We start from the raw sequence: 15,471 nt of genomic DNA on the forward strand, positions 1-15,471 counted from the left end.
AAACTGCCAAAATGTGTAGTTTTGTTCAATACCAGTGGGAAAGTCTGAATTCCCCAGAGTTCCATTCAGTACATTCAGGTTGAAATTTGGAATCTATTTTGATGCATCATAAATTTCAGATTACAAAAGCATGTATGAAACTTATGAATCGTGCTACTAATATTCATCTGGTGGTAGGTTGGCTAACTCATGAACTGCTGCTCTTAGAGTGAACTCTTATGTAATAGAGCAGTGTAAAATAAATAAATAATTGGCCTGTTTTTACACAGCTTTGTCAGGCTAAAGGCTTCATCTGTGAATTCTGTGGTGATGGTACAGATATCATCTTCCCTTTTGAACTGCACAAATGTAAACGATGTGAAGGTGAGTATTTTGAAGTTACATCAAGGGTCAGACAGATGGTATTCTGATAGTCTTCAATCTCAATAGTATTTACATAATTTAGCATGTACTATATATATTTATCTGCATACCCAATTTATGCAGTGGCAATTTGATTTTGTGTACCCAGTATATATAAATAAACAACTGTTAGACATATTGACATGTAATAGTCCATGAAATGTTTTTTGAAGGGTAATGTGTATGTAATTTGTGGAAGTTTTCTGATCTGGATCTCAATCCATGACTTTTTTCTCTTGGGGCTCTCCTGACACCCAGTTGTACCACCTTTTTTTTGTTTTTCCTTTCCCTTTTTTGGTACTTTGCTTTAAAGTTCTTCCCTCAGCCTCTCTACTTCCTGCTATCCCATATGCTTCACCTGTACACACCATCCAAAAATTTGTTGTCCATTCCTAATTGTCCTTGAGAAGGTAATAATGAGCCCCTATCTTGAACTGCTGCAGTCAGTGCAGTGGAGGTACATGCACAATGCTCTCAAAAGGATTTCAGGCTTTTGACCTAGCAAAAATGAAGGAATAGCTGCATTAAGAACATAACATAAGAAATAGGAGCAGGAGTAGGCCATCTAGCCCTTCGAGCCTGCCTTGCCATTCAGTAAGATCATGGCTGATCTGAAGTGGATCAGTTCCACTTTCCCACTTTCTCCCCATAACCCTTAATTCCCTTGTCTGTCAAAAACCTATCTACCCGTGACTTAAATATATTTAGCGAGGTAGCCTCCACCACTTCAACGGGCAGAGAATTCCAGAGATCACCACCCTTTGAGTGAAGAAGTTCCTCCTCAACTCCGTTCTAAACTGCCCCCCACCCCCCCTTATCTTGAGGCTGTGCCCTCTAGTCCTGCTGTCCTTCCCGCACAGGGACGAAGCATTGTTCCATGTCAGGATGGTGTATGCCTTGGAGAGGAAGTTGCAGTTGGTGTTCCCATGTAGCTGTTGCCCTTGACCTTCAAGGTGATAGCATCATTCAAATATTTGACTGCTATCAAAGGAGGCTTGTCAAGTTATAGTGCGTCTTGTAGATAATAGACAATGCTGCCAGTAGTGGAGGGAGTGAATATTTTAAGGTTGTAGATGGACTAGAGGGAAAGTTATTGAAGATGCTTGGGTTTCGGACACCATCTGGTCACTACCACTGATGCAGTTCTCTCCTTTGGCCAATATCTGTACATGTATCATAATGTTTGTGTTCTGTGTCCTATGTAAACCCATGATGAGCTTTCAACTCCATCCTCCCTGCAATGTAATGTCTATTTCCATCTCCGTAACACCGTCTGCCTCTACTCCTGCGTCAGTCATCTCCTGAAACTGTCATCTGTACCTTTTGTCACCTCTAAAGCTCCTAATGGCCAATCCCACCTTGAACCTTTTTGTTTTGGATCCCTAACTCTGGTTCTTGTGTATTCCTTTCCCATGTCCTGCAATTTTTTGCCCAAAACCCCTCAGTCTCCACTATGCTTCTGTTAAGACCTTCCCGAAAGCTTTGATCAAGCTTTTGAATATATCTCCTTTGACTTGGGCGGGATTTACCGTGCAACCTGCCACGTGTTTTGTGGTGGCAGAAGGCAGCCCGCCATTGACAAGTGGCAGCCCCCCCCCCCCCCCCCCTTTCCTCAAGGAAATGCATGGTGGGGATGCACCATCAGTGAGACCAAATGACAAACGATCTTGCTGGCATTAATGACTGGAACGCTACAGCCAGTTGCGATGATAACCAACTTTAAGGAGCTATATAAATGGAAGTTATTGATGTTCACCCATTAGCTCCTGTTCATTCTATGAGAGGTTGGGGAGGTTTGTTCTGAGGAAATCTCCCATTCAAATTCTTTCCCGTAAACTGTGGAATTTGAAGTTTGTCCTATCATTCCTTCAGCATTCATAACACTGAGTTAACACCAATTAAGTTGACTTATTTTAGAAACTTTAATCTCACAACAGCAGTTCAAAAGTTGAGTCCAATGTTTTAAATTGTCTTTTTTAATCTGCAGAATGTAAAGCATGTTATCACAAGTGCTGCTTTAAATCAGATCAGTGTCCCCGGTGTGACCGGTTGCAGGCACGTAAAGAACTCCTTGCCAAACAGACCATAGAACTGTACTTGGAGTCTGAGGGCGAAGAAGAGGAGAGTTCACAGAGTACAAGTTATGACTGAACAAGAAGAAGACAGCAAACGTTGACAAAAGCACTTGAAACTTGACATTTTGGATTGAAGCAGATTTGATTCATGCACTTTTTATTACAACTGGCAATATAGCCTATACCTATACTGCATATCTATGATGAAGATGCTATCTATTGCCTTCCAGCAACAGAAATTTAATGATGGTATCTTTGCTCATCTTCATTTGTCCGTTCTGTTGAACAATTTTTAGAATATCGTTTACATGAATGTTTAAAGGCTCTTTTTGGGTGGGGAGGCGAGGATGCTGTCAAATCCTGAGTAATCCTGGTATTGTGTGTATTTATAACAGGCACCATTCTTCCCACTTACTACAGGTGCATTCCAGGAATGGTCTACATTCATGCCAAAAGTGAGCAAGATTTCTTTCAGTCAACTGAACAGAGTTACTCTTTTTTTTGTGTGTGTGTTTTCATCCTCGTTCTTGCTGTAGGCTGAAGATAAAAACAGGTTTTGAAAGTCAATTAAAATAACGTCTGCAAACAAAAATTCTCACCTTTTGATATTGGGTGTTCTAATTTGTTTGTAGTAGTTAATTGTCAGTTACTATGGCATTGATACCTATCGGTGCTGCAGTGATCTTATCTGAAAGTTTAAGACTAGGTACGACAGTGCTGGGTGATGCCAAAGAGAGTCTTTATGTTCCATTCATCAACTTTTCACAATTGATGTTTTTGGATAGTGCAGATTTAACTGCATTAAGTTGATTTATGTTACTGCCCTATTTGAGCTGCTATAATGTACTACGTCTTACAATTAAAAGGACTTGCCAAGAATGTATAGATTTATTTTAATTTCAGATTCTGTAGGATGGCAAAAGGATTATTCAAGAAATAAGTGTTTGGCTTGAATATAACAGTTTTAGTAGCTGTCAAAACCTAGTGTTTGAAGTATTGTACAGCCAGGTTATTAGTAAAGTAAGATGCTTGGAGGGGTCTCATGATACTATGCTTTGTGAGCAGACTATTTCATCATATTGTCATAGGGATAATGAACTGTAATGGATTAAACTGATTCCACAAAACTGCACTATGGCTTTTAGCAACAGATATGCATGTCTACTTTAAAGACTCTTAATATTATAATGAGCAGATTGTGAAGTGATAAACCTTCAGAAAGCACTTCAGGTGTTAATTGCTGTTGTGATTTGTGTTGGTTGGTATAATTCTCTACTGTTGACATTTTGTGTGCTATTTGTCACACAGTCAATTGCTCCGATTTAGTTTTATTCATTACTGTGCAGTTAATAGTTTAGAAATTAATTATGGTAGGCTTGGTACACAAAATGGGTTTGGGGTTTGACAGAATGGAGCAGACAGAAAGCTTATTTAAGTATTTTTGTAATTGTACTGCTTCGGATCTGGGTAATGCCAATTAAAACCCATTATCAAATGCAGAAAAATATGTCCCTTCACCACCATGCTGGAAGGTTTGATGTTTGTAATGTGCTGATTAACTCAGGTGGAGAAAAAGCTGGTCGGTATTGTCTGTATCAGATACTCTTGGCTGAATACAGAAGGGTGGTGTTGTGATTGAAGTTATGGACATGATTGTTTACCAAGCATTTATGATCAATCTAAACAAAATATCTTGCCTTTCAAAAATTTCATAACTGTGAAATCTGCCTTAGGTTTTGCCCTAACTTATTACAGAATTTGAAATGAGTTGTTTTGAATGAAATTTGTCATGTGAGACTGGTGTTGCTGTGAGGTTTATAAAACCTCATCATTTCAATTATCTTCACCAGCTTGATATTTCAATGCCCTTTCTTTTACTTTTGGGCCATTCTCATTGCTATAGCAAACTCTTTATATTATTTGTGCTATATACAAAACTATATACATTTGGGTCCATTGCAATCCAGTAATAAAACAGGCATTCTTGTCTGTATCATTCCAGTATTATGGAGAAAATAAATATTGTAGACCAGTGTAAAAAGATATGCTATATGAAGTTCTGAAACTGACTCATCACATTTTTCAGATTTCTGTTTCATGAAGAGGATTGATTGGATGGGTGTGTGTGAGTAATGCAATTCCAGGGGCTCAGATGATATATTAACATGAAGCATGAATTTTTGAGTCATCTGAATCTCTGTTCAGTGATCCAGTGCTTTCTAAATCACATTTAGTCTTTGCTGTGGCCTCTGTCCTTGTTAGGGTCTGTGGTATTCTTTTGAATTGTGAATTAGAAATTTTGAATGCTCCATTTAACATTTTCCTTTTTGTATTTGCTGAATTGCCAAAAGCACTCTGCTTGCATTGCAAATAGTGGACACAGAACACTTTTATGAATAAGAATTCACTTGGAAATAGTATGAAGGGAATGTAATTTGTTTGTTTGTGGAAGGTAGAAACAAGACTGTGTAGAGATGGTCACTGATTTATAATGGTATTTGTTATCTGGATCCTTAACTAAGATTTCCTAAACCTGATAGGCAGTTAAGCAAGTGCATCATATGATGTGATGCTGAGCCAACAGATAAAGACATAGTCCCTGATTGTGTGTTCTTGTCTGGTCTTGTCCAGAGTAACAGTGAGGGTGTTACAATGCTTTTCATACTCCTAGAACTGGGAAGGAATAAAACTGATTGTGGATTTCGCTCTTAACTGTTACGACTCTAAGTGCATGCATGTGGATGCTTAAAGGTAGGTTTGGACTTGAGTTTAGTGCTGCAAATATCTGCCAAGTTATAGCATAAGGAATAGCTACTGCCATGTAGTCCCAATGTTGCACAGGCAGCAATGCACACAAGAGCCACTGCATGTGAAATAGGAGTAAGGTGATCAGTAAGAACATTTATTCTGTTATATAACTGGTGCATTTTTCCTCCAAATTTCTCTTCCTAAAGATTGACTTCCTAGGAATTATCTCCACTACTTTGCTATAGCCTTTATTCGTATGTGAGCATCTGTCACAAACCATTTGAAAATGGAAGGCGTTGTTCTCGCACATTCTCCTGGCAGAGACTGCTGTTTAGGAAATTTAAGAATGGTAAAATCCAGATGATTCTCCTACCACCTCATCCTGCAGATCATTTTAGAGGCCCTAATACTGGCTTGACTGAGATTCATTAAGTTGATACAGAGCTGAGATAAAATCCTTCTGTTTCCTGCTCTGAATGAACTGAGATATTGGGGAAATGAACAGATTTTTGACATAGAATAATGATAGAGGATTTCAAAAATGTGACTCATATAATTCCAGGTTTTGGGGTGGAGCTTCCTTTTCTCAAATTTGCACATGTTAAAATTTCTGTGATTATTTGTGACTTATTTTCATGTGGGTACTAGCTTCTAACGTACATAGAGGGGATGGCAGGTTTTAAGATTCCAGCCTCAATAACTAATTTTGATAGAATTGCAAAGACTTTCCTGATACATTTTAGCACTTGATAACTGCATTAAATATCATTTGACGTCAGGGAATGACAAGTTACATACTTTCTGTAAAATGTTGCCACTCTTAAGACGCGGGTTGATGGGTTTTTGATAAGAGAGGGGATTAAGGGTTATGGGGAGAGGGCGGGAATGTGGAACTGAGCCAAGACAGATCAGCCATGATCTTATTGAATGGCGGGGCAGGCTCGAAGGGCTAGTTGGCCTACTCCTGCTCCTATTTCTTATGTTCTTATGTTCTTTTCAGTGATCCATGATTAATCATATGAATTAAGTAGTTCAAAAACACTTGTTGAATTACTAGGGCAGCAGATGCACAGCGACACCATCACCTCCAAACTACACAAGATTCTGCCTTGGAACTATATCATCGTTACTTCATTGTCACTGGATTAAAATTCCCAGAACTCCTTCCTAACAGCCATGTTGTTGAACCTGATTACGTGAACTGTAGACATTCAAGAAGGTAACTCACTACCACCACCTCAAGGACAATTGGGGATTGGCAATAAATGCTGGCCTAGCCCACTCCATGGTAGAATAAAGTTAAAAAAGGACTAAGGTATTTTGTCATGATTTCCATTTTTATATTAATCTATTGCAGAAAATGTGCTGTCTGTGTATTGAGAAATTTGCTTTGGAGTTTTGTCTGTGATGTTTTATCTTAATTTTTTCATTTCCCTGTTTCTCAGTGCCACACCACCACCATCCCCTTTGTCAGTATGCTTTTGAACATTGTTCTTTTTGCAGCATGTGCATTATCTTTTTTTCAGCTTCCCTGAATCTTTGTTAATTGTTTTGTGCTGTCTTTTAGAAATGAAGTTTTGTGATACTAATTACCTTTATAGCATCGTTGAATGTTGTAAATTACTCTCCAGAAATGGTCTCTCAAACTGAATCTAAAATATGAAAAAGTTGTAATGTTTCATTAAGACAGCATAAAATGTCCGTAAAATAATTTTGCACTGCAGACTTCCCTTCATCTTAGAATACTTTATAAATATGCTAGAAGTTGAAAATAAAAATCAGTTATGCATTTGGGAATATGAAATATTGTAAGTTGGGGAGGAAGTAAGAGCATTTATTAAAATGTTTTGGCTAATTGGTGCACTCAATAGTTATCAAAGCTTGAGATTATGGTATCTAGACTTCTTGGGGCGACCATGTGAATGTGTATAATATTAGTCTTAACTGAGTAATGTATACTGCGGTAAGCATCAAATCAGAATGTTTGGAAAATAGTTGTTGAATACCATTCTCTCGAATGACTTGAGACATGTTGCTGAATGTAAGTACATGTATAGGATGCAAATGCCTTATCCTATTGATATATTCTTTTTTTTTTACTGCAGATGAGTTAGATATGCACATTTTAATTAAACTACAGATGTGGCAAAATAAACCAAAAATGACTAAACAATGTTATGTTCAATAACTACTAACAATTTATATAGCCAATTCCTCTGAATATTTTCAAGCGTTGGTATCTTATTTGTGTTGCATACAACCGAGCTTTTTTTCTGCTAACTTTTTGAATGTTAAAAACCACCAAGTAGTTCAAACATATGATCTTATGGCGATAAACTACCCTGTAAGCTTTCGTTTATATTTTTTCCATGCAAAGCTGCTAAAATTTTTAATATGTTGGTTGGCAGATCAAATGCTGGTTTTTCTGAGCTGAGGTTTGCTTTCTTTCAATGTTGGGTTATGTAAAAATTGCACATCAAGTGGTTGCTAATTAGTTAAATACTGTGGTCCATATTTTAGCATTTTCAGTATTTGGTTTTGTTTGGCTTGCGGGAGCTTTATTTCAAGAAGTTCATTTATTAAGATAAAATTTTAAAAACTGTAAAAGGCAAGATTACAGGCATTTGCTATTATATATTGGTTTGTAATTTCTGTACAATGTACAGAAATGTAATGGTTTAAACAATGAGAAATACTCTGACTAGCATGCCATGAATTCAATGGACAGGAAAATCTCATTGTATATATTTAGTGGCAGATATACGGCTGTCTGTTTTGGCACCCTGACCGAAGTTCAGTTTGAAAGACTACCTTTAAATGATTTAGCTGTATGGAATGCAGCAAACCATATTCTATTCAATTAGATCTATATAGAATTGTTTTGAAAAAATGTATTTATTGAATTCTGTGGTTTCGAGAAGAGGATTAATTTCACTGACTAGTTAAGTAGAAAGTTTCATTTAATGAAGGTGTAATATTCTAATGTAATATGTGGAAAAATGTGCTACAGTACTAATTTCATAAATGCATTCTCAGTTAAATCCATTAAATTCAGGCTTAAGCATACAATTTCTTGAAAACTTGGAGGTTTTTAAAGCTTTTTGTTGCGTTTTATGCTTTCCTAATTTCGAATAAGTGTGCTCATTCTGAATGTCCTAAAGTTGAGTGGCAGGAAAAATAATTTGAAGCTGAAAAGCAAAGCACTGACATTGATATCTAAACTGTACATATTATGAAAGTGTAATTTTGTAAACAGTCCTCTTCTCGTCGTTTGTATGGTTTGGACTGGAAACAAGAACATTATGTCATTACATGGTAACTATATTCAGTAACCCATCCACAATAAAAAAAACTACTTCTAAATGTTTTATGTTTTTTTATTGAGGACATCTAGTACAAAGGTTTTAATACATGGAGTACAATTTTCAATCTGCAATTGTTGCAAAGGACAAGTTGAATAGAGTTTTATTGAATTTTCATAAATTACAATTGTACTTCATTTGCATTTAATTCGTTTAGAGCATAGGCTGTTTTTATCTTTAAGGATCTACAAGTATCTGAAGTGCAATTGCTGTTTGGGTGAACAAAGTCCCATATTTTATGGCAAGTATTTTTTCTGGACCAACTTTCAAGAAGACAGTACATGCAGAAGGCACAAATTTCCAGTTATGATTAGAAGAGGATACAATAATTAACACCCCTAAAGTACATGAGTTTATGATCAGATATTGAACAATAGGGGTTTAATTCAAATTATCTAGTGTAAGCACAAAGTTTTCATTATTTAAAATGCATAGATCAATTACTTTCAGCACAAAAAAATTAATTAACCCTTACTGAATCTCTAGAATGGTCATATTTTGGCTTGTTACAATAACATTCTGATATGTCCAGCAACAAATTATATTTACGTTGCACTTTTAACATAGCAAACATAGGGACATTAGAATTTGACACCAAGACACACAAGGAGCTATTGAGACAAATAACTAAAAACATGGTTAAAGCAGTAGGTTTTAAGGAATTAAATGAGGACAGAAAGATGGAAAGTTTTAGGGCCTTAGTTGCTGATGACTGTCAATGAACAATTGAAAATTGGGGATCCTAAAAAGGCCAGAGTTAGTGCAGATTTCTGATTGCTGGTGAGATTGGGGGTATCATTGGCATGGTTAGAAGACTGGCTGGCTGCCAAATGGTATAAATGGGTCTTTTCTGGTTGGCAGAATGTGATGAGCAGTATACATTATGAAAGTTTGTGACTTATATTTACGTTGTTTGGAATAAAGTACAAGTAAGCTTAATTTTTGTTTCTGTATTTGTATGGTGAGAAAGGGTTAACAGCCAGCTTTGCTTCATGTTAAGCAAAGGTGCCTGTAAGTCTGTAGGTTTTCACTTTAAACTTTGCCTGTGTTGTAATGAGAGTTTTTACACACATAAGCAATTACAGGGTTTAAGGAGTAACAAGCTGTTCAGTAACTAAGCTGTTGTTAATGCCCACAATGAAAAGCTGAAGCACTCTTGAATCAGTTTAGAACCAGGTAACCCAGGCAAAAAAATTCCACAGAAACTGCTAGAACATAAAGGACAATGCATAGGGACAGAAAGCCAGTCCCAATCTAAAGGGCACAAAGTCCCAGAAATCAGGGAATGAAGAGACCCCAAGATGGTGGTCAAGTTAAAGGGACAAAGAGCTAGAACCTGAACAAGGTACTGTTCACTGAATTTAGTTTAGGAGCAGAGAGAGGCTCCTTAAAGACAGCACTGCAAGGTGCAGATTTGGAAATGTTCTCTAGTAAGAAGCCAGTTGTCCAAGATAGTCCTAAAGTTGGTGACGCCTTGAAACAACAGCCTATGAAGCAGTGGTGTTCAGTTGGTGTGGCTGGGGATTTGAGAGATTATGGGGAAGCTTGAATGTGTATGGTGCACCAAGGCAGAGGAATACTGAAAGAAGAAGTAGAAATTCTGGAGTGGATCCTGGTGAAGGTATCTGCGAGACAAAATTATTTGGAGGAAGATTCCGAGGTGTTTTCTTCAAGTGGAACTCTTGTCAAGGTTCACTGGACTAATACCAAGAAGGGCAGGTTAGGCTAGAATCCATTAGAGTTTAGAAGAGTGAAAGGCTTGATTGAAACCTTTTAAAATCCTGAGGGGTATTGACAGGGTGGTTGTGGAGAGCATGTTTCCTCTTGAAAGAATTTAGAACTGGGGGTCACTGTAAAAATGAGACAATTTATTTTGAGGGTCATGAGTCTATGAAACTCTTCCTCAAAATGAATTAGAATCTTTGATTTTTTTTTCAATGACAGAGCTAGATAGGTTCTTGATTTAACAAGGGAGTGAATGGTTATTGAGGGTAGGCAGGGATGTAGGTTGAGGTTACAACATCCTTGCAGTTATCAATGACCAGAAACTGAAATGGACTAGCCAAATAACTACCATAGCTACCAGCGAAGGTCAAAGGCTAGGAATCCTGCAGTGAGTAATTCACCTTCTGACTTCTGAAAGTCAGGCTTGTAATGGAATACACTCCATATGCCTGGCTGAGTGCAGCTCTGAAAACACTCAAACTTGACATCATCTAGGACAAAGTGGTCAGATGATTGCTACTTCCATGAACATTCAATTCCTCCATCACCAGGGAACTGTGGAGGTTGTATGTATCACATAAGATGCAGTGCAGGAACGCACCAAGATACCTTAAAGATCTTTCAAACCCATGACTGCTAACATTTAGTTCCCTTCTTGATAGCTTGATCTTGGTTTCAGACAAAGCTCAGCACAACATCGAGGGCCAAAGAGCCTGTGCTGTTCTGTCATTCACCATCTGCCACTCTAACAGCATTATGGGTCTATCCCCACATCTAGGACTGCATGTTCAAGAAGGTTGCTCACTACCACCTTCAGAAAGTGAGGCCACAGCTGGAGTACAATGTGCAGATCTGATTGCACCTCCTCCAGTGCAAAAGAGATTCACCAGGATATTACTTGGGATGGAACATTTAAGTTCTAAAGTAAAAAGCCAGCCTAATGTTTTAGGTGCATCATCTTCAAAGAAATCCAGTGCAATGCATTGTTCCATTTGAACCACTGTGGTGTGCTCTAGCACTGTAATACATTAATTCTGCACAGTAAAACAGAAGTTGCTGCAGGCGATAGCTCTTAAAATGTCTAGAAATTGCTGGAAATATGAAGAGGGGTTTACAAAATCATGGTGGAGAAAAGTTGAGTTGTGAAGTGTCAGAAATTGCTGTGCAATATACACCATTTGACTTAACATTTGCAAAGATGTAAACTTACCAGCAACCTCATTCATGTTGTTAAGAAATGGTTGTATTTTTACCATAATTGCAACCTAATCTTGTAGCCATTCAAGGCTGCTATTTGATGTAATCAAGTCAATGTCCTTGCTGAGAATTGTGTTACTGATCTATTTCTGGAGGCCTGGAAAGGAACAACAGCAACTAGAGACTCCCTCCTCTGAATTGTAATTTGTTCCTAGTGGTTAACTTTTATAAAGAATAAATTTTAATACTTTTTTCCTTTCTCCCAATCCAACTTTTAAGGATAGGATAGGATTTTTCCTGTGAGCCATGGCTATGGTTAAATACTTGCCTCCGAGTCACAGAATTCAAGCCTCACTCCAGAACTTAAGGTTTGTGCTCAAGTGCAGAACTGAGGGACACTGCTACACTGTTGGAGGGTGCTGATGTTGGAAATGATAACATAAGAACATAATAGGAGCAGGAGTAGGCCATCTAGCCCCTCGAGCCTGCCCTGCCATTCAATAAGATTATGGCTGATTTAATAGTGGTTCAGTTCCACCTCCCTACCTGCTCCCCATAACCCTTAATTTCCCTTATTGATCAGAAATCTATCTACCTGTGACTTAAACACATTTAATGAGGTAGCCTCCATTGCTTCAATGGGCAGAGAATTCCAAAGATTCACCACCCTGAGAGAAGTTCCTCCTCAACTCTGTTCTAAATTGACTCTCCCTTATTTTGAGGCTGTGCCCTCTAGTTCCTGTTTCCTTTCTAAGTGGAAATAATCTCTCTGCCTCTACCATATCTAGCCCTTTCATTATCTTATGTCTCTATACAATTCCCCCCTCAGCCTTCTAAACTCCGAGTACAGGCCCAATCTACTCAATCTCTCCAGTATCAACCTGGCGAACCTTCTCTGTACTCCCTCCACGGCCAATGTATCCTTTCGCAAATAAGGGGACCAAAATCACGCACAGTACTCTAGTTGTGGCCTCACCAGTATCTTGTACAATTGCAGGAGACCTCCCTGCCTTTATATTTTATCCCATTCGTGAAAAAGGCCAACGTTCTATTCGCCTTCTAGGTCACCTGCTGCACCTGCAAACTGAGTTTTTGCAATTCATGTACAAGGATTGCCAGGTCCCTCTGTACAGTAACATGTTGTAATTTTTCACCACTTAAATAATAGTCCATTTTACTATTATTTCTTCTAAATTGGATAACCTCACACTTGCCAACATTTATACTCTACCTGCCAGATCCTCACCCACTCACTTAGCCTATCCAAATCTCTGCAAAAGCAAGGCCATATCTTCCTACCTGGGTGGATGCAAAAGATCCTGTGGCATAATTCTCAAGAGTGGGCAAGTTATCCCTGGTGTCCCAACCTGCAATCAACCTCAAAAACAGATTTCCTGTCATTGTCACAGTGCTGTTTATGGGAATTTGCTGTGCACCCATTTGCTATTGCATTTCCCACATTACAAATAAGGGCCAGAAGCCACATTGCATGGGAATCATTAATTTGGTGACTCAAAGGCAGGCTCACCACCCTAAAAAAATGACAGATGGGCTCTTAGAACTAGAAAATCTCAATTAGCCTTCCACACAGTGGGATGCAAATGAAGCTGGGGAATTTGTATGATGGCCAATGATATGAAAGATACCAAAGATACTTCTGCAATTCTAGCCTTATTTCCTTTCATTAGGTGCCCTAATTTAGCTTTAAATTAATTGGTTTAAAATCCCAAAATCTCCATTTACATTACTGTCCCATTAGTTTTATGGTAACACCATTGTTTTTGGCAGGAATAGAAATAGATATCCTCAGAAGGTGTAGCTCAGCAGTTACACAGGACTATACGCTATATGGATGTGATGCTCTATGCCTCACAGTACAAAGCCATCTTGCCACTGGGGAGAGGTAAATTGCAGAAAGCAGCAGGGGAGAGTATGGTTGATGTCAAGAAAGTATGTATGTCTGATTGGGCTCAAATGAGCTTGACTTATTCTGCACAGAAGATTGTTTTTCTAAGTCCACTCCCTACACTACGTACTTGCCCTGAATTAAAAAAGACAAAACTCCAAAGCGTTCATTCTTTATGGAAGCATTTACATGAATCTATAATGGTTTCGAGAGCTTCTTATGATCGTAGTTCCTTTCAAACTGGCCTACATCAAATTTCCTCTTGCAGCCATTGTAATTCATGTAGCGAATCTTGCCAAAGACAGGTCGCTCTGCCCAGCCTTGGTCGTGAATTCCACAAATTGACCACATACAGCCTATGATAGAAAGGAGTCAGGCACAGGTAATTAGGAATATAACTGCATATTTATTATTGAGATGGCCAGCCTTAGATTTGACTCATCAGTAAAATGCATTTCTGGGCTTGGTTCACTTGTTGAAGCCTTTTAAAGGGCATTAGCAATGACCTTGCAGGATTTGGGTGGTGATGGTGGTGGAGGAGGAGAAGAGGAGCAGAAGAGCTTCTGCCATTGAGAGCTGTCCCAGACGGCACAGGTCACTGATACCATCTTAAGGAGAGTTGAGGAATTCATTTACTTTGGGATGATTACTGGGAATGGTAGCACTATTCTGTTCTAACATTCTCCTAATGGCAAAATACTTCAGGTGCTGGAAAATCTCAGCAGGTCTAACAGCAATTGTGAAGAGAGAATACAGCCAATGCTGAGTCTGGTCATTCTACTAGTTTCCCAAATTTCAGGTGGCAACAGATAACCACATCAAATGGATACACTATAGATACCCATGATGTAATTTCCTCATTTGAAATATTACACATCCTCAATGTTTCAACCATTTGTAGGCAACCCACCTCTACCATCCTCCCCCTCCACTCTGCATTTGGGACCGGTGACAGAGGGAGGATGGACAATGATTGGGACTGGCCCAGATACAGCTGAAAGGCCAGCGATCAGATGGCTCTGCAATCCAGCATTGTGGGGTTGAAGGACTGACCAGCGATCAGGAGGCTGGCAATGTGGAGCTATTGCTCATGCACCGATCTCCACTCTGACAGATTGTCATATGCACAGTGGCCTGCTCAGCGCTATACTGCCAGCCTTCTCAGTGGGAATAGGCCCTACTCCCAGATTGTTATCGTGATTCATGCTAGGAGACGATGATGCACGGTGCAGGACTGTCCAAAAAAAAGTGGGATTTACCCCAGTTTTTGTGAATTTGGCACTTAGAACTTTTTTTTGGGAGAATCCCTGCCCAGATCTTGCCCTTGCGTCAGTTCATCAGTCCACTTTTAACATTATGTAAATCTTGTTACAGAGTGGTCATTGAGACAACTCCAAAGCTTCTAAAGACAGAACTTCATGTTCTTGTGCTGCAGTATTCTTTTAAAAGGTGTCTTGTTTTGGGGATTGCATGCATTATCCTTTACAGCTTCTGATTCTGAAAGGAATGGGAATGGAATCCCAGGATACTGGATCTTGGGAAAGAGAGGTGATGTTTGCTTATGCCGAGGGGCAAGGAATGGACTATAAATGATCTATTAACACATTGTCTATTGGCTGTTATTTTTAACTTCAGAGTAGGCGATTAATTATGTAAACATGCAATGTATTGGTGCACACGTTTGAAATAAACCCAAAACAACTTTATGCTTACCTACATATCCATTTGGATCTCTGCCATCGAGTTGATAACGATCATTCAGATAGATCGAGAACTGTAAGGCTTCCTCAGGAGAGGTAGTCCACTCCAGAATCTTTTTAGCCCAGTACATTCGAAGAAAACCATGCATCTTCCCTTCATGGACCATCTGAAGCTACAGAGAACAAGAAGTTGTTTGTTTAAGATACTACACTTCACAAGAACGAAGGCTGGGGGTGATGGGCACAATCGGAGTGCATGTTCATTCTGGTTGGAAAGATCAAAATGGACTGAAACTCTTACCCCATCTAACAAAATTGTCCTCATAGAATCATTGAAACCCTACAGTACAAAAAGA

General features: G+C 38.7%; 2 protein-coding genes across 11 annotated transcripts in view; one reads left to right on the forward strand and one right to left on the reverse strand.

The window, feature by feature from the left end:
* rubcn (rubicon autophagy regulator) overlaps positions 1-2,553 on the forward strand; it is a 55,660-nt gene extending 53,107 nt beyond the window's left edge. For all 6 annotated transcript variants that reach the window (XM_080185781.1, XM_080185784.1, XM_080185782.1 and 3 more), the window contains 2 exons: positions 270-363; positions 2,390-2,553. In XM_080185781.1, coding sequence (XP_080041907.1) covers positions 270-363; positions 2,390-2,553 — 258 coding nt within the window. The remainder of the gene's footprint in view (positions 1-269; positions 364-2,389) is intronic.
* Positions 2,554-2,609: 56 nt separating this feature from the next.
* cpdp (CPD photolyase) overlaps positions 2,610-15,471 on the reverse strand; it is a 34,537-nt gene continuing 21,675 nt past the window's right edge. For 3 of the 5 annotated variants that reach the window (XM_080185790.1, XM_080185789.1, XM_080185788.1), the window contains exons 9-10: positions 15,129-15,288; positions 8,595-13,771 (exon numbers count right to left, since the gene is read on the reverse strand). In XM_080185790.1, the coding sequence (XP_080041916.1) occupies positions 13,611-13,771; positions 15,129-15,288 (321 nt within the window). In that variant the 3' untranslated portion in view covers positions 8,595-13,610. The other 2 variants (XM_080185791.1, XM_080185792.1) reach the window with 2 other exon arrangements.

This window comes from Carcharhinus amblyrhynchos, chromosome 3 (assembly GCF_965287045.1).
Source record: "Carcharhinus amblyrhynchos chromosome 3, sCarAmb.v2.hapA, whole genome shotgun sequence".
NCBI classification, from domain to species: domain Eukaryota; kingdom Metazoa; phylum Chordata; class Chondrichthyes; order Carcharhiniformes; family Carcharhinidae; genus Carcharhinus; species Carcharhinus amblyrhynchos.